At 33.9% G+C, this 26,751-nt stretch overlaps 1 protein-coding gene across 2 annotated transcripts in view; it reads left to right on the top strand.

The window, feature by feature from the left end:
• LOC102693626 (monocarboxylate transporter 2) overlaps positions 1–25,366 on the top strand; it is a 44,081-nt gene extending 18,715 nt beyond the window's left edge. Inside the window, exons 1-5 of one of the 2 annotated variants that reach the window (XM_015353004.2) lie at positions 1,813–1,869; positions 1,972–2,214; positions 16,054–16,197; positions 18,617–19,438; positions 20,089–25,366. In XM_015353004.2, the coding sequence (XP_015208490.1) occupies positions 1,998–2,214; positions 16,054–16,197; positions 18,617–19,438; positions 20,089–20,360 (1,455 nt within the window). In that variant the 5' untranslated portion in view covers positions 1,813–1,869; positions 1,972–1,997 and the 3' untranslated portion in view covers positions 20,361–25,366. Of the gene's footprint in view, positions 1–1,812; positions 1,870–1,971; positions 2,215–16,053; positions 16,198–18,616; positions 19,439–20,088 lie in introns of those variants that run through there. The other variant, XM_015353003.2, reaches the window with a different exon arrangement.
• Positions 25,367–26,751: the final 1,385 nt, after the last annotated feature.

The raw sequence follows: 26,751 nt of genomic DNA, 5'->3' as shown, positions 1-26,751 counted from the left end.
CTCTTGGTCATGAGGAAATGATGGGAGTTTGACACGGTGAAGAAAACTCTTCTTGACCAGAATATATCCTGAGGATTTGCTTATCTGGCTGAACTACACTTTACTCATAATGGATAAAGTTACATTTATTCACATACTGACTGTTACTCTTTCATGCCTCTGACATGATCTCCACTCAAGATCTAAGCACTTTTGGAAGATTTGGTAACCACTTTGGACTTATATTTAAATTCATCTTTCTTAATTCAGATTTTTTTTTTCCTTCAAAGATTATTTAAGTACTGGAGGGCTGTGCAATTGTCTCCCTATATGCCATAAAACATCATTATGTAATTCATTTTCTTTTGTATAAATGGATGATTATTGTATCTTATTTTGAATGATGGTTATGCTGTAAACCGACTACTTTTTGTTATTGTTACTGCTGTTCCGGTAAACATTTGAAAGCAGATTGTTCCAATAGGGCAAACTATAGACTTGATTATATCTTGACCTGCAATATACATTTCAAGGAGAGTCATGCTTTTGGGGGTTGACAGGACTCTAAGGCTATAAAAATGCTACGTAACTTTCAGGAAATGCCAGAATGTTAAAGAATTATAAGAAAGCCCATGACCTTCTTCATATCACTGAGTAAACAGTTTTCTAAACCATGTCATTTTCTTTTTGCTCTCAGTATCTTTACTTAATATACAAAGTTACTTAAATTAAAATACCTAAAGCTGTTTTTGCCTTTTATGCTCTAAGACACAGTTGAACAATAGCTGTGCCTCATAACGTAAGTACTTAACAATCTTCAAATAATTTTCCATTGCTCACTGAGGAAATTGGGTGGTTTTTCTGCTGTGCTATAAGGGAACACTATAGATCTCTGCTTGCTTTCATTCCAGTTGAACTGTAACACTCCAGTGCTAACTGACTAGCAAGATCAAGTATGTTTTTTCATCTGCTTGGGTGTTTATTTAACTTGTTTCCTGGGTCAGTTCTGAATGTCAAAAAGCTTTACTTCAAGGATACTGGTTTTAAAAATGTTAGGTTACAGAACCTATCACAGCCTCTCCTCAAATTGCTTGCTACTTCTTCTGATTAAACAGCTCTTAATCAGTAATTAAGGAAAGTTCTGAAACTCAGAAGTTTCTGAGGGTGTGATAACTACACTTTTTCTAAAACAAATTTACAAACAAGATGAAAACAGAAAACTGAAATCAAATAGCCTGTATAAAATATTGTATTCTATAACTCTTATTATTCATTATTTGGTTGATGTTCTTATCCAAAGACTCTTACATTAGTACCCATTTATTCATCTGAATACATTCCTGCAGCAATCTTGGTGAAGTACTTCGCTCAAGAGTACAACAGGAGGATCTCACCTTGTATTTGAACCCATAACATCAAGTTATGAGTTCAGAACTCAAACCACTCCTGGCAATACAGCTATACAAATGACTGATTTTAAGCATGTTTTCTACACTGGGCACTTAATATGGTATTTAGATTGCACGATACTTCACACTGAAGATAAACATTCTTAAAAACATTTTCAATTATACCTAATAAATTCAAGGTATTTCATGGTAGCCATTTATTTTTTAACTTCAGATCATACACTGGTTACTATAATTCACAGATGCTTTTCTTTCCGTTAGCTCTAGCATGTCCTGGTTCAGGCTGCGTTTATTAGAATCTGTTTCCATTACTAAACACATCCTTGAGGTCAGAGGTACTTTTTTGCAAAGTACACGTGAGCTTCCTTTGCTTTAGGCTACAATTAAAAATCACTGTAGCAGCTAACATTATACTGCCACATGTTCTGGCTAGAAACACATTACAAGCCTTTTAGAGAATGATAGAGTCCAAGCTGTGCAGGTTAAGCTCTAATACCTTAATAAATATCCACAATTTTTTGTAGAAATTACAGTTTTGCAACTAAGAGTTCACAATAATCTGTTCTTGTTTTTGTTTTTTCAGTGAAAAGTGATTAAGAACAGCTTGAAATGCCACCACCAGCTGGAGGTCCACCAACTATAACTCCACCTGATGGGGGTTGGGGTTGGGCTGTGGTATTTGGAGCCTTCATCTCCATTGGATTTTCCTATGCCTTTCCCAAAGCCATCACAGTCTTCTTCAAAGAGATCCAGACGATCTTCAGTACCTCCTACAGCCAGATAGCATGGATTTCATCTATCATGTTAGCTGTCATGTATGCAGGAGGTAAGACAAAATATAAGCTTTGCTTAAATGTCTTGCCATTCTTTAGATTGACATCTTAAGGCTATATTTTTTTGTAGAACAGTACACCTTTCTTCTAAAGTTGTTTTTGAGGAGGGATATTAAAATTATTTTGAAATAAAGTGTTATTCTGTGGTATTTTTTAGTCCATACATCTCTTGATGTTCTTGTTCTTGTGTGCTGTTATGTTGACCAAACCATAACATTTTCCATTCATCTTATAAACATTGATAAATTTTATTAGACTGTTAAATATTTAAAGTGTTGGTATAATTCTGTACTATTCAATAACTATATGGCATGTGCAAATAAAGTGTAGCCTTTTAAATTACTATTTTATGATTGAGACTCATTAAAGAAAGCAAAAATCTTAAACATATAAACTCTCAACCTATTTATAAAATACATGGAAATTAAGAGACTTTAGAAAAACTGGAGTGCTGCTAGTCATTTGTGAAAAAGATGTTTATCTTAATGTCTTAATACTTGTTTTTAAAATGTATTTATGACCCTAAATAAAATTGACCATAGTGAACATACCATGGCATTCCCACATTTTTACCATAGTTTTGTCTTGGTTTCTTATAGTTTTAATGTTTCTTTTCTGTTTGTTACTACACTGCACCACAAGAAGACCAAACAGTATAACATTTTTCTTACAATAGTACATTATGGATTCCTTATGGTTGAGGTTAGAAAACAGAGAGAATGTTAAAATCAAAGGAAATCACAGCAAAATTAAGCTATGACCAAAATATAAGTATGAAAAAAACTGATAATTTTGCCTTTGTAAAATACCATGTCGATTGTCAAGTACTGATATTAGTAAAGGGAAGAGTGATAAAGCAAACAAGATCAAATCACTCAGCAGAATACAAGTAACTTACTTCTTTGTGTAGGAATCTTATTGTCACTTTTCCTGTTTGCAATTTTCTTTTAGTTTTTTAAGTCTTACAGTTCTCAATTGGGATTTTGTATGATATCTTTATTCCTTTCACACCAGGATTCATATACTGTACATCTTAAAATGTTTTAATTTTATAAATGTATAGTTCCCCAGTTAAACCTTTTAAAAGCCGGTTACAGATAACTTATCAGTCTTGTGTGTCTGCATCAGAAACATCTGAATCATTTGAAACATCTAAATGCTGAATCAGATGCTGAAGTTTGAAATAAATAACAGGCAGACATTTAGATAAGAAGCCTTATATTTCCTTAGAAAACGTAGCACTAGAAGAACTGTTGCTATCAATGGAAATAGAAGTAAGAGAATTAATAGAGTGCTGTACAAATTGTGGAATGCTTTTGACAAAAGTACTGTAAATATTAGGTCATAAAATGTTAAAAGGAAAACAAACTAACTTTTGCCTATCAGTTAACTAACTGATAGCTTTTAGTGTACTAGGAAGAAAGTAGTACACTAAAGTACTAAGGAAGGTAGGGAAAGCTCATTTCCTTTCTTCCATAGTTATTTAACAGTGACCTTATATACAGTATTTTATATCAGGCTATTTATCAGACCAGTTATGACTATCACCAGGGATAGTTTCAGTGCTCTGGAAAAGTATTCAGACCCTTTCTATTGTCTCCCATTTTGTGAACTTACAAAATGATGTCTACACTACTGTATATATATATTAATTTTGTAAAGTCCAAATGCTGAAACTGAAGACTTCTAAGGGTAAACTAAGTTACAGTAAATGTTACAAAAACTGAAGAGACAAAACTGAAATATGTTTATCGAATTTGTATTCTGGCACATGAATTCAATATTTGGTGAAAGCACCCTTGGCAGAATATACAGCTGCAAGTCATTTTGGGTAAGTCTCTACCATATTTGCACACTGCGCTATAAGAATACATGCCAGTTTTTTTTTTTTTGGCAGTTCTGCTCAAGCTCTCTCTACTTCTTTGTGGATTGTTTGTGGACATCAGTTTTCAACTCTTTCCACAGATAATAGTCACACAGAAAAAACGTCAAGTTATGATGTTGACTGAGCCATTCAAGGACATTCACTTGCTTATTCTTAGGCTACTGTAATGTACAGTAGCTTTGACCTTGTACTTTGAATTATTGTCCTATTGATATGCAGGTTTTTGCTCCGGTTTTAAGTGTGCTGTGGTCTGAGATGGGTTACACTTAGTCCATTTTTACTTCAGTCCCAATAAACTTCTGTCCTAACAAACCTTTACCTCTCCAGATGGAAAGTATTCTCTTGATGTAGCCACCATTTGACTGTAGGAATGGTGTAAGCTTAGAGATGTGCTATGTTGGGTCTGACTAAAGTAAAGCTTGGCTTTTAGACTAAAAGTTTCCCATTTCATCTCATCTGACCTCAATATCTTGTGACACATTTTTGCAGGGTCACTTAGGTGCTTCACTGCAAACTTCATGTGGGATATTAGAAAGGTTTTCAAAGCCTGGCTGCTCAATTTGGGGGGGGGGGGGTAGTCTAATCTAAACAGTGTCTGGTTGGCACAATACACCTTCCATTTCTCGATTATTGAGTAGACTGTGCTCACAGGCTGATACAGCATATTCAGAGATTTCAATATTTTCTATAACAGTTTCTGTGCCTTTCAGTGACTTTATATCTTGCTTTGAAAGCTACTTAATCATTGTGGTTCATTCTTTGATTGAAATTCACTGTCTGACTAAGGAATCTCACAGAGACAGGTGTTGTTTTTCTATATTCATGAAAAACACTATTATTGCAGTGAGACAGATACAATTTTATTAATTGTGTAACTTGTTAAGATAATTTTGTGGTACTTAAATACATTTATGTTTTCCACACCAAAGAATTTGAATGCTTATGCCACCATATCTTTTCTGTTTTTTTCCATATCAATAATATATTTGTTTCTCTTTTTATTTCTTGCTTTTAGTATGTGGAGTAGGTTGTGTACATAACAAATATTAGTTTCCACTTCAAAGTGTGATGACTGTACATTTTAAAGAAACAAACTCTGAAAACTGTCCAGGGATCTGAATGCTTTTGCAAGGCACTGTACTAGCAGAGTGGCCCAAGGTGAACTTGTTCATGTTATATATAGAGCAGCAGCTGATAAGAACTTGCTGTCATTCAAAAGAACAGAGTGGAAATGTTTGCCAGATGCTCAGACATCCATCTCATATCTACATGTCCTATGACTCTTTAACCCCAAAGAAGCTTTCACCTGGTTAATTAGATACATTTCCACACTACAGGGGTATTTTTATAACACCTTTTTTATATTTTAAACTTACTTTCTGTAAGTATCTGATGATAATATAAACTGATAGTAAATAAATATTGATAGCTTATATTGATGGACATTTTAAGAACTCAGTTCTGAAATTAAAATGTATGAGCATATATTACCTTAACATTTTGGCTTCTGACTGTTAATTCCCTATATATCTACTGTACACATTTTTTTCTCTCTTTGAACTCTGGCCTTGCTACAGCCCCTCAAACAAGGCTCTCAAACCTGGGAGACTGTTATCTGTTCTATTGATGTTGGAATCATTTCACTTGCTCTGTAAAATCATGTCTTAAAACTCATTTTCATACTCTAGTTGTTATTTTACCTGATTTGAGTATACCTGTTTTTTGTTGTTTGCTTTATTGTAAAACACATTGAGATGATACATCATGAAAAGACACTTTATAAAATAAAGATCATAATTATTAAATTATTATTTTTTTTATATTTAGACTAACCTACCTAGCCTTGTACTGTAATTCAATCAAAACTGTTGGCTTCTTTTAGGAAAAATCTGGGAGCATTCATTAGGTCAATCAAGTTCAAGTTAAATACTTTATGGCAATAACAAATACTTGAATGGAACTTGGTTTGGTTTGCTCATACATTTCAAAGACATGCAATACATATATACGTAGAACTAATAATAAAGAGTATCCACCCAAAACATCTACATATACCATCCTGCTCACACCAGTAATTAGATAAATAACACTGAGGTCAGATAAAATAACAATGAGCAAAACTTTTAAAATAAAAGCGTGGAGTTCATTCACCTCACAGCCTATGGGTAGGTATAGAATCTAGTAGTCCTTATCTTGATAGGCCTAAGCTGCTTACCAGAGTGGAGGAAAGTAAACAAAAGTTGACCTGGTGATGCTGGAGACGGTGGAGCCCAGGAACTTAAAATTCTTATTGACATTTATTTCCAAGTTGTTTAGGGTACACCATCCAACTAAATAAGCTGCTTAATTCCTGTATACTGACTCATTGTTATAATAATAATAATTGATTACACTTATATAGTGCTTTTCTGGACACTCTTTCCTGCTGTTCTTTATGTTGAAAAATCATCTTACGTCATGTTCTTGATTGTTAAAGTGTTGCTAGTTTGACCCCACTGGCTGTCTAGGTGCAGTCCACCGCATGCTGTTTTTTTTGCATCAAACCTGCAGTAGAATTCACTCAGTTTGTTTGGGAGAAAGGGAATGTCTCTTGGAGCAGTTCGTTTCACCTTGTAGTCAGTGATTAGTTGACTGACCTTGGCTGTCATTGGTAATTTGTTTATTTTCTAACTAATTGCCATATTCAGCTTTAACCTTTTTCACTGCATATAGGAATTCATATTTAAGTTAGCATCATCACCTTTTTTGAAAGCCCTGTTTTTTTTCCCACAGGGTTTTAATTATTGCACACAGTGACTGATTTCCAAAGAATGCACACGCTCTACAAAAGTGAATATATGATGTCACTGTATCATTGAGCCCACTAAGATCACAACAGGCCTCTTTAAACATGTTCCAGATACTAAATGTTATTTAGCAGATGTTCTGAAGGAATGTCAGATCCAACATCTTTTTGCATCTTGCCTTCTTTGCAAATCTCTCCTGACACCCCATCTTAACCTTTACAGCAGGTCCCTATCTCATTCATCACAAAAGCTAGGGTGGGGTGTTACCTTAACTAGACAAGTCATGCCTCACGTCCTATATATCACATTTATTAGGATCTGACCAAACTAATGAACCACAAATTGGCTGCAAGGACTAAGTAAATTAGATTTTTTTAAGTGTTTGTGGAACTATCAGTTGTCTTTAGACTTTTTAATGGGAAAATATGTTTATTGTTTCCTTTCCAAAATTCACTATTGCTTGTCACTACCAACCTTTACATTAAACTGCATCAGACCATCAGCTCACACATACAGTACATGTTTGATTTTCATGACAGCATAATAAAAGCCCTTAGGCAATACTACATAATAATTTAAATATACACCTGACAACTAAATGAAATGCTATACCACACTAGACACAATTCACTTTATATTCCTTAACATTATGTGATAAAGTGTATGGCATAATTATTGCAATATTGCTTCAATTTAAGTATTAAGAAATATAATTGGTTTTAAAGAAAACAATTTTCCTCTGGCACATATATACAAAATTGTAAGTGCAACAGATAAAAATACTGAAAGTAAAATTTAAATTATGATCTTGTTATACAGGTATCGGAGCTATCCAGTGAGTTCAATGAGGGTCAACATTCTGTAAGCTGGTTGTTGTGCAATGAGTGTTAAATATAATCAAGCCCTGTACCACTTTTATTGTTTGGTCTCTAGTAGAGATGAGTATGTTCAATTGTTTGTAGGTTTTCCTTAATAAGAAACTGGGCCAACATTCCTTCATCGTTATCTAACAGTGCATTAGTGTTTGTAAAAGAGAAAACATCACTTTACTTTTTACCTTGTGGGTAAAAGAATGGTAAATATACAATATCTCATTTTGGTTTATGGTGGTGGTGCTGAAGCATAGCTGTTTTATAGTGTTGACGATATTTTTTGCCAGTCACATTAAAAAGCACTAACCTGGCTTTTGCTCAAGGTTGAATTCCTATATTTGTGCAAATTGTGATATATGGATTAAAAATACTGACATTTTTTAAAGTACTTTATAAAATATTGTTCATATCTGCCTTCAGCTCCAGCGACCTCTACATTTATTACTGTGTTGATTCATAGAGATCCAAAAAACTATAAATATAAGTGGTTGCTTGTATTAAAGAGTGAAGAGTGCACAATGTTCCCCACTTGAACTTTAGTATATGTTTAAATTGCTGTATTTACCATTGAATGTCTGACTGATGTTTTAACCTTCATCTCACAACATCCACAGTTTTTGGGATGTTTTTGCAGATGATACTTGTTTTGTTCAATTTGAGACTTGGTGAATAAATAGTAAAGCAATTGTTGTGTAATCAAATCAGACACACAAAATGTGTGGGCATACTGTATGAATGTGCTGTGGAAATAAAATTCTTAATAATGACAAAGAAAAGTATTTTATAAACTAGGGGAGTTTTCTATTGAAAGTTAAAAATCACTTTTTGAAATTCTATTTCCAACTTTTTCTTGTCTTGCTTGATCTTCCACACCTTATGCAACTATTATTTATAGTAATTAATTTCACCCAGTCAATAAAAGTTCACACTGTGCTTTTTACTAAACTGGGTCTGTATGCTCTGTTTGTGGTTCTTGGTTAAGTACAGTAGTGCCATTTTAGAAGTGTCATTCTGAAGTTATTGCTAAACTTTCATTTTAGCCACATTTATTGTATGTTTTTTTCAAAATTTTGTTTTCAGAACATGATGATTGCTTATTTATGTTACAATAATCATCAAATTCTGATGTTCCACACCACCGACATTTTCACTCTGCGGCAACTGTACTGTACCCAGTCTAGTGCGTCAGTACGTGGACATAAAAAAAACTAGTTGCGCAAACAAAAATACGGCGCTGCATTATCGGTTGTAATTATCGACTAATTCCATTATCGGAACGATAATTTTAATGCCATTTTCCTACTTATCGGAGAATAATATGTCGGCATCTGATACATCGCGCACTCCTACTGGTGAATAATACACATTGAAAAAAATATATTTTATATATTTTAAAAGAGCATTCCAGTTAGCTTTTGATTATTTGATCATTATTTGAAATGATAAACTTTGATTTGATAACTTGTGACAACTTTCTTTTGAAAAGTTATCAAAATTATATATGTTGTATATAAGTAAATATCAAACAATGTTATAATTAAATTTTAATTTGGATGTGCCTACTTTTACTTGCAGCTCTTGATTTCTTTTGGTTGAAAATTAACAGTTGTAGGAATCATGACTAGTAAAGTATTCTCTACTTTACTAATGTTTAAAGGAAACTAATGTTCTTTCCATTAAAGGAAAAAAAATGCAATGCTATTTTTTTATTTTGTGATTAGAAAGAAATGACATTGATGAGTGCATTTCTTTCAATCAACAATGAAAGTAAAATGTACACAGTAATGAGTAAAACCTCCAATTTGCAACATAAAACTAACTGAATTTCCAGGTATGTATTTCTGCAATTCAGCAAGAGGCAACCAAACTTCCAGTGAAGTGAAGCGTTCCTGTTACATTGTAAAGAAGAACACCTGTGAATAGATCTCTTTCAATCCAATAGAAATATTGCTGTTGATGTCATGACTGTTTTGTTGTCAAATTCAACCTGTTAACTCAGCATGCAGATCACATCACGTTGGAATATTTCTGCAATTAAATGCTCATACATCGCATTACACTAGTCATTACAGTGACTAGTGAGCAGGAAGGTCCGCTTCACGTCGCAATTTGTGCAAACTCTCGCTCTTGCTGTGGTTATACCAGGAGTTTGTGATAACATGATGACTATAATGTACATTACTTTCACAAAGTTCACAGTTTTGTGCTTAATTCGGAATTTGTAAAATTTCGAAATACCTTCAATTAATTTATTTTGTTACAGGGATTTAATAACCAGTCTGAGAAATTGTGAGTGCAATTCCACTTTTAATTAGGAGTAATCAATTTTGTCTTCTGGTCTTTTCTGTTCTGAATTCACAACATGTATGGTCACTTGCTTTGTTAAGCACCTTGGGGCAACCTTGTTGTAAAAGGCACTGTATAAAAATAAATTGAATTGAATTACTGAGGGAGAAAAATCAAAGCAGGATCAAACAAGCTTAACTATGTGTACAGGCTGTTGCATTTCTGCTATGAGCAAATAGTTAATGTAGATTGTACCATAAAATTCTGAAGTAACCTTGTCTGGAATGAAATTCTCTGTACTATACCTGACTAATCAAAATTGATTTGGCAACAGGTAAGCATGTTGGATGGTGTTCTCTCATTTGTCACAAGATGTTATTCTCCATAAGGGCACATCATGTGTTGAATGCCAACGGCCTAATTTGCACTGCCCTTAAAATGACCTGTATAACTGGAAACTTTATTCCAAGGAAAGCAAAATAAAAAAGTACTTCTTCATTTAGGCTAACAGTAAAGTCTAGAGCTACTGGGACAATAAATATTAATTGAATAATATGATTTTTCAAAAATCATTAAATATTCAAAAAATAGTCTGAATGATAGTCTGAAATTAAATGCTAAAAAATGGATAGCAGAAAGAAGAGGGGTGAAACATAAGGAGAACATTATTTTGTTTCATTCTATATTTAATTATATGGTTAATTAATCCACTACAAATACAATATGATGTATTTTGTGCAACCCAGTACAAGTAGAGTAGTAGAGCATCGTCACTGCAAAGAAATTAAACGTTAGCAGGTCTACAGAGGGATTTAATGAACTGTAGAAAACAGGATTCTGTATTAGTATTGATAAATGTAAAGTAATAAGTGCAATTGTTATTTACAAGAATAAAACTCCAATAGTTTTCTTTGAAGTCATGCAACTCAATTTGATATCTTCTCTATATACAGTACTTTCTCACTGCTAAGTACTTATTGCCAAGTTTTAAAAATAAAACTTCTTGTTTTCACATACTGTAAATATAATGAGTTTCAAATATTGCAAAGATAAACACATTAGTGTGTGATGAAAATATATTTGTATTTGTATTACAAATTGGCATTAGTTTTTAATATATGTAACTGCTAAAATTAAAAGGTTAATTCAGGTTTCAATGAATCAATTCTATGTTTATGTCAATGGAAAAAGTCAGGTATTGCTTACATCTGATTTGAAGAGTTTATTTTGTACTTTTATTAAGCAACTATAACAAAGGAGAATTCTGTATAATGATAGCAGTTATGTCTGTATTGTGATGTTGCACATAAATACAGTTTCTTAAATCACACGCCCTATGAATGTCTCAGATAGGCTTTAATTACCGTAATGCCTCAAGGATACTGCCTATATCTGAAGCATATGCAAACTGTATGCCACTATCTTTGTGTTCAAATGCTCCTTGAAGCATATAATGGTAAACTACTCACTGAGCACTGCTTTAGGGATGTGGAAAGCAGAAATACAAGCTACCGTATGAGAAAGACTGGCATAGTTTAGCTTTTCACCTAATATTTTCACCATGTATTTCACTGGAATACAGGATTAATAAACATGGACAGATTTTAGATGAAAAAGTGTTATGCATCTGAATATGTTACAGTATGTCATTACATTCTAATCAATTCTAGGAAGGACTATTAAATATAAAAAAGTTATGCTGGTTTGCTTATTCAATTCAAAAACAAAATACTTGAATCATAATTTCTAATCAGTCAAGACTAACTCAACAACAATAAAAAACACTTTTCACTGTTATTATGAGTATTTTACTTTTCAAATCAATGGGACAGGTTTTTAAACCAAAAATTAAGATGCAGACAAAATCTTTGTCTGAATAATCAAGGTTGCAAGATGTTTTATCTTTGGTTTCTAGTTAAAGGCTATAATTTTTTATGCAGCATTTTTTACTTTAGTAGTTCATGTGTGTAGCTGCGTCAGCATGCGTAGGCTGCAAAGGAAAAAGTAATAGGTTTATTCCATGCTGAAAAAAAGAAGAAAGAAAACACATTTCGGCCATGGAGCCTTCTTCAGGTGTCAGAAAGACAAGGCAGTAAGCAAAGGTAATGTAGCGGGAGAAGAAAGGCTGGGAGAGAGGAGGAGCGAGAGGTGGGAGCAGGGGACAGAAAGAGAGGCCAATCAAGAGGTGTGAAGTCAGAATAGGTGTAGAGAGGTGTGAAATGAAACCTGCAATTAATGGAGCAAGTTTAGAAGAAAAGTGGTCTGTCGTTAAGAGAAGGGGGAAGGTGTGATACTAGCTGCAGGATAATTTTTTTTGTAGTTAATTTTTTACTTTATATTGTTTAAGGCAGTGGTTCTCAAACTTTTTGGACCAAGTACTGCCCCTGATCAAACCAAAGCATCCAAGTACCATCTACAAGTCATCTTGTCATAGGAACCCCAGAAAATCTCAATGACCAACATGATCGCGTGTGCGCACACACACTCACATACACATATAATAAATATTATAATAATAAACTTTATTTGATATAGCACCTTTAAAGGTGACTTCTTAAAGCACTTTACAGAAAAAAAACAGGAACAACAACAATTTAAAATAAACAAAAAGGCACCATTTCAGTGAGAGGGGTTAGCCTGTTTAGTCGAGCAAAGCAGATGTGAATTCAATTTTTTTAACCTTGATACAATTCACAACAGAGTCTAACAGATTTTAAATCGTCAGGCATTTTCTTGGCGGCAAAGGTCTCACGGTGGATGTTGCAATGCGTCCAGTCATTTCTGGAGCAACCTCTCTAATTCGTGCAACTGCCGCTGTGTCGGCTTGTCATTGCTCTAGCACCGTCTGTACAAACTGCATTTTATCCAGTCGATGCCATTTTCTTCGATAAATTCATTCAGTAGCTGAAAAATGTGCTCTCCTGTAGTTCCTGTTGGTAGCGTCTTACAGAACAGAAAGTCCTCATGGGATGTACCCTCAAGCTCGTATCTAATGTAATTGAGCAAATTGGTCAAAGTGACTCATCTAATTGCAGTGAAAAGCATCTGCTCATCTTAACGCACTTATCAGCATACTTTTGATATCATCCGCCATATCAATAATTCTATGAGTGACTGTCTTTCAGAGGGGGCAGCAGGTTGAGCTGTTAAGCAGCTTTTTCTCCAAACATAATATGTGTCAGCTCTTTTGCCAACGGTAAATAAGGTTCTTCAAAAATAGTGTGGGGCTTACCTGCTTTAGCAATCCACTAGCTTGCATTTTTCCCCGTTTCTGTTTCAGGAGTCCGTCTCAGAAGTTAAAATAAGTTTTTATTTCATGCGCATGGGAGCGAAATACAGAGATGCTCTGTGTATTTGGGTTAGGGTTAGGGTTATTAAATATTTTTCTGTTATCTATCATGCTTTCCTGTGCTCACAAGATTGCCAGCGTTCGTAGCACACATTCCTATGCATTCCTGTGCTTACAACATTGGCATTGTTCCAAAGTCACGCACATTCTCCTACCTCCCTATTTGCTGGAGATAACTTTTTTTAAATACAATTGGTCACTTAATTTTGTAGCATGCATTTCTATGCTTTCCTGTGCTTACAAGATTGGCAGCATTCCAAAATCACGCACATTCTCCTACCTCCCTATTTGCTGGAGATCCCTTTTTAAATACAATTGATCACGTGCATTTGTAGCACGCATTTCTATACAATGGTATAGAATTACATAGTAGCTCTTGTGTCCACTCAAGTATTAGCGCGCGCTGTATCGTAGTACGTAGGCTGCGTATTTGACACATTAAAATAGAGAATATGAAAACCCGTCCCAATTTTTCAGTGCACACAAAGTTCCAGGGTCATATGGCATACCAGCTGGTGGCGCTCCGCGTACCACAAGTTTGAGAACCACTGGTTTAAGGAGTAGTGTGCTGATTATAAGCTTAGGCTACATTATATTGAATATTTAAAATGCCTTGATGCCTTGACAATGTTGGTGAAATGTGTTGAAATTAATATGTTGACTGTCTTCTGATCAAAATTGTTATGTAGCAGAATGGTAAAGAATGCATCTAGTTCTGAATCTAGACTTTAAGCTAGTAGTTCAATATGTACAGGGTAGATATCAATGAATAAACTGGGCATGAAGTTAAAAGAAGCAGTCCTGTATAGACTAGAATTAGTACAGAAGTAAGTGAAATAGCACAAGCAATGTATTGAGGGTTAGCACAAGAGCACAGATCAGAAAAGAGTCAAGCAGACAGTGCTCATGAAGAATGTAAGAAAGCAGGCAAATAGTTTGATAGTTCTCAGGGGAACAGAGGTCAAGTGAAGTCTTCTTGAGAACAGAGATAATGTGGATATTCTTGAATTGATAGGAAAACAATGAGAAATCAAAGAAGTCTTGAAGGATGATGAAATGAAAAGAAGTAGACTAAGAGCATTAGTCCAGAAAAGATGACAGAGAGGTATTCCAAGGTAGGGGTATTAGTTGTGGGATCCATGTGCAAAGAACAGAGAGTCAGACAGGGGTGAAGGAATTCAGCGATGTAGTCGGGAGGAGAAGGGACAGAAAGAGTATTATGTATGGGAAGGAAAGAAAGTAAAGTTTTATAGAGAATAAGCCTAAGTGGAGGAAGTGTTCTGTCATGAACATAGGAGAAACTTAGGACCAATTCTGAATAAGGTGTCCTCAATAAAGAATTGACTATGTTAAATATTGATCTGACATATTTATAGTATTAGTGTATCACTACAAAACCATTTTTCCTTCTTTTGTTTCTTTCCAGGTGGGTAGGGGAAAGGAAAAATGTGTATAATGCTTCTCTTTAGAAGAATATTTATATTTCTTATGTATATATATTTCTCTGTGTGGCAATCATGTTCCATGTTTTCAGCAATGTTAGTTTGAACTTCATTGCAAAGTTATCACTGGTAATGAAAAATGTTTTCTGTAGACTTATATAGTTACATAAATGTTTGGTTAATTAAAAAATCTACATAACATTTGATTGACTACAGTAAAATAACTCTAAATCACAATACTCGCCAGAAATGTTTTTAAAAATAAAAATTAAAATCAAACACAATACACCCAAGGGCAGCAGGGAAATCCCTACAGGCTTTATTGTAGTAGCACTTATAGTTTTTTCTTATCAAATTAGTAGTGTGCCTGCATAGTGTCTCCATACAAAAATTTGCAAATGAGCTTTATATTTTATAGCTTTTTTGTCTTTGCATTTTTCCATTTGGTATAGTCAGAAATTAAAATGCTAGCAGGGAATGGTTTTCATGAAAATACTGAGCAATTGAGCAGAAATCCGCACAAAGGAAGTGCTGGTGGCTTTTACACTGTGTTAATTAGCCCAGCTAATGTTTGAGACTTTCTTAATTTGACATATCGCTAGACTGCAGTGGAGGGATTTTGTGTATGTAAATGAGATTCCTTTATCAATTCAAGGTCAAAACAGAATACTGAACCTATTTAAACAAATAATGCTATTTACCTAACATGTTTAGCATAGCAATCCCAATTAGTGTAGTCAGGTTTTAGTGTTTTGATGTCAGTAAAAAATATATACTGTATATATTTCTGTAATGCATACCGTTTTCTGTGTGCAGTTTGTTTCTTTTGACATGTTTTCATTCCGATTCTGCAGCTTTCTGTAAAATTCTTGATTGTGTTTGTGTGTAGATGACAAGATTGCATTGCAGATTATTCTGTGTGAGGTGTCTCTTATAGGGTATCAAAGTTCCTAAAAAGAGACTGCTAATGCAAAATTCTCCAAAATTAGACTGCACTGAGTAAAAAGAAATTAAGCTACAAGATGTGTGATATGTATTGTTAAATTCTAGGTATATACTGTACAAGCAGCTAGAATTGAACAAGAATACATTTATGACTTATAAATAATTAATTAACATTTAGGAATTAAATATTGAGCCAAAAGATTGATCTGATTCTTTTGAAAATTTGTTAAGGATCACTTTCTTAATCATTAATCCTTTTGTTTACAGGTCCTATTAGCAGTATCTTGGTAAACAAATATGGCAGTCGACCAGTGATGATCATGGGAGGTTTCCTGTGCTCAATTGGAATGATATCGGCATCTTTCTGTAACAATGTGTTGCAACTTTACCTTTGTATTGGAGTTATTGGAGGTAAGAAAATTTGAGTGGAGCTACATTTAAACTGATTTGAGCACAGAAAAGTAAAGTTAGCCTTCAATTACCTGCTAAAAGTAATTTAATGAAATCTGAAAAAAAGTGTGCTGTACTTTTCTATATAATCTGGAATATACAGAGAGTTCCCTCCAACTGTCTTGGTACTGTGAATTCTAAACTGGGATAGTCTTTGTGAACTAATAATAATTTCTCATAAACCCCATAAAGCTAATCAGGTGTGAGCCAGTATCTGGATGGGAGACCTCCTGAGAAAGCTAAGGTTGCTGATGGAGGAGGTGTTAGTGGAAACAGAGGGGCACTCACCCCATGGTTTGTGTGGGGTGTAATGGCACAGTATACAGTAGTAACACTATACTATAAAAAAAGGTTCCATCCTTTCAATGAGACATAAAATCGCAGCCCTGGCTCTCGGTAGTCATTAAATATCCCATGGTGTTTCCTGAAAAGATAAGGGATGTTACTCCAATGTCCAGGCCAAATTTCCCACTTGCCCTTACCAGTCCTAATAATAATGGACCCTAATAATCCCCATCTATAAACTGGCATCATCACTTTGTCTCTGATAGCTCATGTGTGGTGAGTGTACTGTTGCACTTTGGTTGGAGTGTTCAGAAAAGTGCTATTAAAGTGTAAGGAGTTATATTCACTCATGCTTTGCTTTTCTTGCTTTGTTTCAGTAGTTGGAGTTTGTTTGTCAATCATCCAAATATAAAAAGCTCTGTTGATCTCTTTTATGGGATTTATTATAATTTTTTGGTTAGTTATAATAATTATAACATAGTAACTTATAACTTATTCTACTATTTAAATTCAAATTTGAACATGAATACAAGTTGATCTTCCAAATTTCATAGAAGAGTAAAATTGTTCCAAATTTTCTTGAAGCAAAACAACAACAGGTGCAAATCTAGCAACAAAAAATGAATAGGGGAAATGCAATTATGCATGCGGTATTGTAACTACTTACTTTGGAAGTGATAGTATGTGATGAACCTTATCAAAGGTTTAATCTGTTCTTATAGATCAGTGGTACCCACTCTCGGTCCTGATGACCAACACACCTACTAGTTTTCTTTCCATCCCACCATAATTAGATAATTGAAGACTTAATTGATCTAAGAAGTTGCTTCATTGAAAATTCTGCATTTTGTTTCTAGTCACATACTGTACTTGGGATTTTATTTCACTTATAAAATACAACTTATTAAATTGGGAGTTGGGTTTTCCAGAGAATCTGAAAATTAGCTTGTCAGACGTTGCAGCTTTTGAAAAACATTTAAAGGTAGTCATTAAAATTTTGTACCACGATCAGAACGAGTGGAAATATTTTACAACGGGGCCCACGCCACCAGAATCTAAAATACTTTTTGTTCTACTGTAGACAGGGTTTTAAATATTAAAGCTTTTGTGGGCTCAGCGTATTTTAGCACTCACTGCCGTGTACAGTCACAAAAATGCTCATGCGTGTGTTAAATCTTGGAAAACTTGTTTAGATCCCCAGTGAAATTGATGCAGAAATTCAGAATTGCCCAGTTTGTAAGGTCTTTTGTCGTGGCTCTCAGTGTTTGACACTTACAGAATGTGGCGACAGGTGTTGGTAAGTGTGAGAGCAGATCCTTTTGTGAGAAATATAAGGTTAATAACCTCGCGAATCGCAAATGTAAAGAGAAACTGCTCATGGTGTAACAACGTAATCGACACCCCTGACACGCATCTGTGCTACATACAGCCTTTGGACAACCCCAAAATTTCAAACAGCTACATTTTTTTTCGACTTTGAATGCATGCCAGAAACAGGGACACACATTCCAAATCACATTCACGTCCTTCATATTAACAATAAATGAAGCTGGGAATTTTATGGTGAAACTTGTTTAAAGGATTTTGTGCGTAAATGTGTTGACGGCTGTTTCAGAAGCTATACTTTCATATCGCACAATGGCAAGGGTTATGATCTGGGAAGAAAAATTTCAGATTAATCTTATTCTTAAATCAATGAAGGGTTTGATTGTGTAACTAAGGGCTCAGCTGGAACAAAACTCAACAGGTGTTTGGGTCACAGGACCAGAATTGGGAACCACTATCTTAGATGAATGGTGATAGTTGCTTTACAAAGGTAAGGTTCAATTAAATGACATACTGTACATTGCATGGAGAAATATATACTGTACTGTCCTAGAAATTAATTATAAAAAGCTAAAAATAATATTACAACACCTTCCTTGATGGGTACTATGTAGAGTCAGTTTTGACTGCTATTAAATGGTACCTTGTTTTCTGTGGGAATTATAGAATTATAGATTTAAGAGAAGTTAAACGATGGTACTTTGAATTTCAAAATGTGTTAATGTTATTCACACTCATGCATTGTTTTGTATTTCCTTTCCTTCCTTAGGTTTTGGTTTGGCCTTTAATTTACAGCCTGCTTTAACAATGATTGGCAAATACTTTTTTAAGAAAAGACCAATAGCCAATGGCCTAGCTATGGCTGGAAGCCCAGTATTTCTGAGCACACTTGCCCCGCTCAACCAGTTTTTGTTCAATTCATTTGGCTGGAGAGGAAGCTTCCTTATCTTGGGTGGCATCCTTTTGAACTGCTGTGTAGCTGGTTCCCTGATGAGACCCTTAGGACCAAAACCTGCACCTCCAATAAAAAAAGACATTGAATCTGAAACAACTGATCCACTCCTGCATACCAGGAAACATACTGAGAAATTATCGGTATGGCAAACAATAAACAAGTATTTAGATCTTTCCCTTTTCAAACACAGGGGGTTTCTTATTTATTTATCAGGGAATGTCATCATGTTTGTGGGTTTCTTTGCCCCTATTGTGTTTTTGGCTGCATATGCCAAAGATATTGGTGTTGATGAATATTCGGCAGCCTTTTTATTGTCCATTTTAGCCTTTGTGGACATGTTTGCAAGACCATCAATGGGACTTCTGGCAAATTCTAAATGGATCAGACCAAAAATTCAGTATTTTTTTAGCTTTGCTGTGTTATACAATGGAGTTTGCCATATTCTTTGCCCACTGGCAAAAGGCTACACAGGGCTTGTAATATATTCAATATTCTTTGGATTTGCTTTTGGGATGGTCAGCTCAGTCCTCTTTGAAACTTTAATGGACCTTGTTGGTGCTCAGCGGTTTTCCAGTGCTGTGGGGCTGGTTACGATCGTAGAGTGCTGCCCAGTTCTTATTGGACCACCTTTGGGAGGTAATAAAGAGTTTTGATTTTCTTTTGTAATGCAGGCATATGTTATTTACTTATTCTTAAACAGGAGAGAACATATTTTTAAATCTTTAAATATAGTATATGTCAGACAGGTACAAAGACTTATGAAAACTATATAAATGTCAGCTCCTATATACTTTTAACCTTCATTATCTAAGTGGTGTATTTCTTTCACGTCCTTTCACAGTTAAAACAATGTGCAAAATGCACTCCACCAAGTGACTGAAAACCTCATGTTTTTATCCAGGCAATTATAATAATTGTTCTCAATTTTAGACAACTGCCCATATAAAAATTCATTATTTAAATCACATCTCAGAAATATGCTCCAGTGGATAACAGTTTTAGAATTATGAATTAGATGCTGAATATGGCGTTAAAGTATTCAGACTGCCCATGTATCACATTTCTGTGTCCGCCATCTAGTGGTCAAACTTTAAGATGCTAGCTAACCTGGCAGTGAGCTTTAATTTTACACAAAACAAAACATTATTAGTAGCCACCATTATGATTATAAGATTTAAACAAATATTCAATTTTTAACCCAAATGTTTAAAACCATTGCAAAAACTACACACTTTGTAGTTGTAGAACAGTTACAATCTGTAACTTTATTTTATCTATCTTTGTAGGTTGGTTGGTGGATGTGACTGGGAACTACGCATACATGTATGTTTCCTGTGGAGTCATTGTGATAATTGCAAGTATCTGGCTGTTTGTCGGGAACGCCATCAACTACAGACTGCTCGACAAAGAACGCAAACGGCAAACAGACCTGAAAAAGGATGAAATTAAATATGACCAGAAAGAGGCTGAAGAAGACTCCAAGATGACACCTGAAGATGTGCTTGTCTGTCCTCAGAAATCACAGGATGATGAAATGCAGAGAGAAACTAATATTTAGATGAGTAAGATGTGCAATATTGTATACAAAATCAAATATCTGGCATTAATTTCTTCAGGTTTGAGCAGTTTTGGAGCATTCTGCACTGGCTGCTCTGGATTATCAAGCACCGCTGCCAAAGTAACAGCTGTGTCTGGTATACATTTAGTGTTAATTAAGGGAGTGGTGTTACTGCAGTAAAACACACACAAAACTATAAAACACTGCATGTATAAGCCATACAAGAATCGTCTAAGACTTGAAATAATAAGGAGTAAGGTCAGGGTCAAATTTTAATATCTATGTGTAATAGCTTCTGTTATGACCAAATAAGTGGAAGAAATGGGCTAATGCTACTGGGAAGAACCAAATGCAGCATCCATCAGCAATATTTTATCTGTCTGCTGTCTGGTTTATGCATATGAACCTGGAGTTTAGCTGTTGCATACTGTATTAATTTTTCACTAATGATATATTGCCTTAAATTTTAAAATGCAACAGGGAACAGTAAAAAAAAACAGCAAGTATTTATATTTTCTGCATTGATTTACAGTAAAGGAAATAAAACAATTTCATTCGGTATTAAGAATGAATTAATACATTTTAAGGGTTTAAGCTGGTGTCAGCTCAGAATTTTTCCATTCTTTTTTAAACAATTTAAACAATTGTATCTTTACAAGTAAACTCCATTTAATGTAGTATGTTACAACTTATGTTAGTATGGTTAGAACACAAGACAATTTAATGTGTTCTAACCATATTATCTGTATTGTTTGATTAAAGTACAATATTTTAATTCCCAATTAACAATTAAAGGAGTTCTCAGATTACCTGAATCAAAGAGCTTTAAAATCCCCAGCTCCTTATATTAAACAGTGCTTTTTGACATTAACCACCCAACTTAATATCAATAGCAAAAATATTTATTTTAAAAAAGCACATTTCTTATATACATGAATAAAATAAAAAATACATTAGCAATTTTGGTTTCTATTAAAAGATGTATGCACTTTTATTATAGCTCAGTGTTTCCAAACATGTGAATAATACTGTATACAATATATCCAGTATTATACAAACATATGTTTGTGTTTGTATGTACAGTATATAATGGTGTGGTTTCTCAGTAGCCTTCACTTAGTAGAGAGGAGTCCTACAATAAAGAAGATCACTTTCAAACAAGGCTTTGAAAGTCTCTTCTTATGGGTGGGAGAGCCCAACAACAGCCAAATTAGTAAAAGTAATTCCAGGATTAAGTTTTTCATAGGTACTGTACACTGGAGATTCTGCTTTACAATTAATTGGAAGGGAAATATAGTATTTATTTGAGTAAATCAATTACATTTGTCTTTCTGTTAGCTGATGAGCTTCTTTGAAGATGCATTTTATAACTGTTGTTTTAAATTGGAACCACTGTTTCTAGTATGTAATGGAACAGTTAATGCTACAGGATAGGTAAAATGAAGTGAGAAACAAAGTATTAGATAATTCTATTTCTAATGTTTATTTTGTAATCTGATTGTTTCTAAAACTATAAATAAAACAAAACTGGATTTTATGAGCGTGATTCATGCAAAAAATTAATATGGTTCCAAAAATTATAATGAAATAAATTAAAATAAAATCTTACATTAAGTTAAACAATTAAGTCAAGTACTAGGGATTGTCTCTTCCATCAATGATGTCTTCTTCTGTCATTTTACTTTAATTTAAAAAATCAATGATACAAAAATATAAGACTTTCCATTTAGTGCTACGAGAATAATATTAAAATAATTTGAAAATATTTCACTAGAAATATTTTCTGGATTAAGAAAGCAGTATTAGCAGTGTGTATAAGAAGACAGCAAAATTATGATAGAGGAAAGCAATTAAGTGTGGTAGATCTGGCAACTAAATACATACTCATGCTTCCTTCGTTGGCTATAGTTGGATACATTCTGGTGTGTTCCTCATGTGGACTGTGGCTTGCAGATTTTAAATTTCCATAGTAATGCGTAGAGGATGTAATTAACAGTTGGTCAAAAATGATTGGCATGAAAATTGTGTAAATGGGGCAAAAAACACTATATAAATTACAGTATGTTGCTCTTTCAATAGTGTTGTTACTTCAAAAAGGAAGCTGTAATCTCTTGAATTACAGCAAAATGCATTATTTAGTGAGTGACAGTTCTTTATTCTTCAAAATAAAATTGACAACAATCTTTGTTTTATATTTGAATAGTAGTATTATTCACTCTCAATTGAAATAATTATACAGTACCATTCAGTAAAATCATAAGAGATCTAAACCTTTTCAGGACAACTCTAACATGACTAAATTATTATAAAAAAAATTGTTTTGTTATATTTGCTGGTCCAAAATAACACAATACAAAATGAGCTGTCAGAAGCCAGAAGAACCTCGGAAGTGTTTTGAAAACGAGGTATTCAGTCCTGCGGAAAGAGTCCTGTATAAAAACATTAGAATATTTTTTTTCTAATACTTTAGTCAGTATTCACTGCTCTACAATTACAAATAACACACTCAAACGAAACAAAATGACCCTTCAGCTTGAAAAACATATAGTAATGTAAAACAATGTTGTTCTAGGTCAAGAACTGAATTTCATTTAAGAAAATTCCTGCTTAAGTAACTTTGTTTAGGACACTTTCCATTTGCATTTGCAGTTTCCTTCCAAAAGAAACAAGCATCCTGCATTTCAGTTAGTTTTTCCATTATGCCTCTGGTCAGTATTCCTGTAATTATTTAGTATTGTTTTGACAAAACATTTGAGGCAACAACAATTTGTTTTTCTAATACAAATCTGCAAAAAGACCATTTTGGTACTTGTTCATCCTCAAACATCCTCAAAAGATTGTGAGGCACGCATTCACCTTCCCTTTCGGCTTGAGGCTTCTGCTCTTATAGAAGTAAGACTTTTGCTGCAAGCTTTTGTATAAAGCTTATAGTAGCACTTGTGGCTTTATTATTGTTTGTGTGGTTGTCATCATGTACTGTATATCTGATATTACAGTATGTATTCACTGTCATAGATAATCCTGAAAGTGTATAGGTAGCTAGCGAGTCTTAACAGCGACAGTTTCATCGCAAGTTATGAAAACCCAAGATAATTTCAACTCACCCAACCACAATGGCTATTTTTTAGTCACTGTATGCATCCCCTGGACAGTTCTGGTTGAATGTTGCTAATAACATAATCCAGACTTCTATAAGTGACTTGTGGACCACAGTGCCCACCCTTTGCTCCAGACAGTTACATTTGGTGATTGAACTCCTGGGTAGTGCTAAAAGTAGTGAATTTTGTATAAATATAAAAGACAATTTACCATACAAGCGTGCCAGTTCAATAGATAAAGGGTAGCAGAACAAATGTGAAGAAACATTCCTTTTCTCAGTTTCTGTAAAACATGTGGGTCCTATATTCAAAATACTAAATACTGTACATTTGTGAATGCCCATTGCTTCCTATGGACATTTAAGAGCTTTAGTGTTCTGAATATAGGGCCCTGTATTCTAAACAGATACTGTATGAGAATGTAATTTAAAGTAGAAGTGTTTTATTGCAAAAATGCTCTAAATTAAATTTTTTATTGAAAAAGTGATCAGCTAAATCATTAGTTACATAATAAAAATTCTGTAGTTTTGTTATGAATTTATGTTTCTAATAATGTTTTAGAAAGTTTAAAGCATTTTTTTATTTTTGCGAAAAACACACAGGTATCTCTAATTTCCTTTTGTTAATGTGTATAAAAATGATTATACATTATTACATAAATTTAAAATTGAAATCACTATAATGAATGTGCCACTGTATTTTCTTAATATCCTACTGTATATTTATCCAAGGAATTATTTAGTGTAAAGAATCAGAAAAAATAATTGTTTAAATTTATATTTATGTTAAGTACCATATTTATTCATGCTTTTAGTATCTACCTTTTAATTGTTAAAACACATCTGACGCAAAACAAATTTGTTGAAGCCTTCTCTTTATTGCTGTTCAGATTTAGGGATTACATTTAGTTAATATTAATGAAAGGCTATCATTTAGAATGCATATCTTTTAGCAAATGAGGGTAATTTGAGATTATACTGTAATTCTAACCAAGCAGCCTTACTATTATTTGGTTTCTTCCTAAAAAAAAATAATTAAAGTTTTTTATATGGATAAATGATCAATTTTAAATGTAAATATGTTATCACAATTAGCACTTGTGTTGAAATGTCATGAAAAACGAGATAAGGCTTTTTGAATGTTGTGGTTCACTAATAAATTAAATTGTGAAATGTTATGTGCACCTTCAGATGTAAGTTCTTATGATAAATTAATTTTCATTATTTGGTATTTCCACAATTGCATATTGTTTCACTTTTTGGTAGCGTCCCATTTCTGAACAGTTTTTTGACTCAAAGATTTGTTTTTCAAGAAGAAGTAAAAAAATCCTTTTCAGCAAATGTTACAAAGGGGCACTGTTATTGTTGCAAATGGGTCAGTGCAGCACTGGTTTATCACCAGTGGGGGCACTTACTATCATTCATTATGAAGTAGCACAGAATGCTGGGCCATGCTTTACTTGACCTGTTATTTAGCAATTCTATAGATAAAGTTGTTTTCTAGTTTATATTTTCCATACTTAACATACACCAGACTTCAAGGAATTACACAATTGTGATAACATTTTTAGGTTTCTAGCTAGTTTTAAGGATCTTTTCTGGACATACTAAACTTTAACACAAACTTACAGTAATACCTCTGCAAAACCTTTCTTTATAATATAATAAATGAACGGTGAAAGCCATTCATTGATATTTTCATTATGATTAAAATAATTTCATCATTTTAATCGTACTGTACATACATGATGATACAGATGAGGACAACTGATATTTTCCTTAATCACAGGTGAGATACAGATGAATCAAAAGCATGAATAAAAACTGTCAAAAAAGAACAGAATAATACAGTATTATAATATGATAAGGTATACTATGTATAATTCCATTAAAATCTAAAACTTAAAAACAGATTTGCATTTGTAATTGACTCTTAAGTATGACATTTAATTGCTGGGGACATTATTACTTATTAATTGGCTAGTAAAACCATATTTTATTTCCTTTATATTAATTACAACTAAAACTTATCAGTGCAGAGCACCAATGCTTCAATAGTTCAGGCAAGCCTGACAAACATACTATATGCTTTGTAGAAGGAGACAAAGTTTCAGCCTCATGACAGAATTATGGGCTGTACTGTATATCTGTGAAGGGAGTTGTTTACCAGAAATGATAAAACAGATAGTTCCTGTCCTGAAAGCTGATTGGCTGACACGCGTTTGAAGCCGTGCTATAAACTCTGATATACGCACGCCCCAGAAGTACTTTTTACTGTGTGATAGAGAACTATCAATGCGCTGACTGATAAATAACGGTCAATCAAATCAATCATATACAGTAGGCTTTTAAAGACTACTTCTTAGCATAGATAAGAAAGGCCACTTAGCTACTTCATAGCACAATGGTACAAAACAGATCAAACGCTCTGTTAGAACCCCCAAATAGTCTATTATATTTTTGAAGGTACACAAAGGAACCAATGGGTGTCAATTATCTTGCAACAATGTTGCTAAGAATTTATAGAGCAGCTGGAATAAAAATGTATACCAGCCACTGCCTTCGTAGCACAATGGCGCAGAAATGATCAATCGCTCGATTAGAAGCAAGGGAGATTAGTTCTGTTAGTGGACATAAAAACGAGAGTTCACTAAGGAGTTACAGTACTGGAAACCCAATTTTAATGACAGACAGCGCTGGAGTGATATCCTGGCATTCACTGAGACAAGCAGCAGTCGTAGCTCTCCCCCAGCGAAAAAGAAAATGCCTGACAAACTAGGGATTGTACAGGTTTTCAATGCTTGTACGATTAATGGAAATGTTCAAATGAACAACCACAAGGAATAAACAAAACCAAGTAATTTATTCCTTTATCGTATTGGCTAGCTAATGTCCTCTCTTTGCTAGGTAATCTTATGGCTGTGTTTCTGCGATGCGTAGCAACAGGTGACTATATTCTCTGGCGAAGGAACGAAAACAGCTTAATTTTTGTGTTAAATACATTTTTTAATTAAAATTAATTTTATACAGCATTTGCATATTTGGCAACCGTTTCATTAAAGCAATAAGGCACTTGAGGCCTGTGCTATATCGTGAATATAGTCACAGTTAAAAGGGTTGAGGCAAAGCATTTGCCTAACAACACCTTTTAAGTGTAACTACATTTACAATATAGCATGGCCTCTCGTGCCTTATTGCTTTAATAAAATAGTTGCCAAATATGTCTCTCTCATGCCTTATTTCTTGAACAACACACCCATATCAAAGCTGCTGGAAGGAAAAAAAAACATATGA

Source organism: Lepisosteus oculatus, chromosome 7 (assembly GCF_040954835.1).
Source record: "Lepisosteus oculatus isolate fLepOcu1 chromosome 7, fLepOcu1.hap2, whole genome shotgun sequence".
NCBI classification, from domain to species: domain Eukaryota; kingdom Metazoa; phylum Chordata; class Actinopteri; order Semionotiformes; family Lepisosteidae; genus Lepisosteus; species Lepisosteus oculatus.
This window is presented reverse-complemented; position numbering and strand designations above follow the sequence as displayed.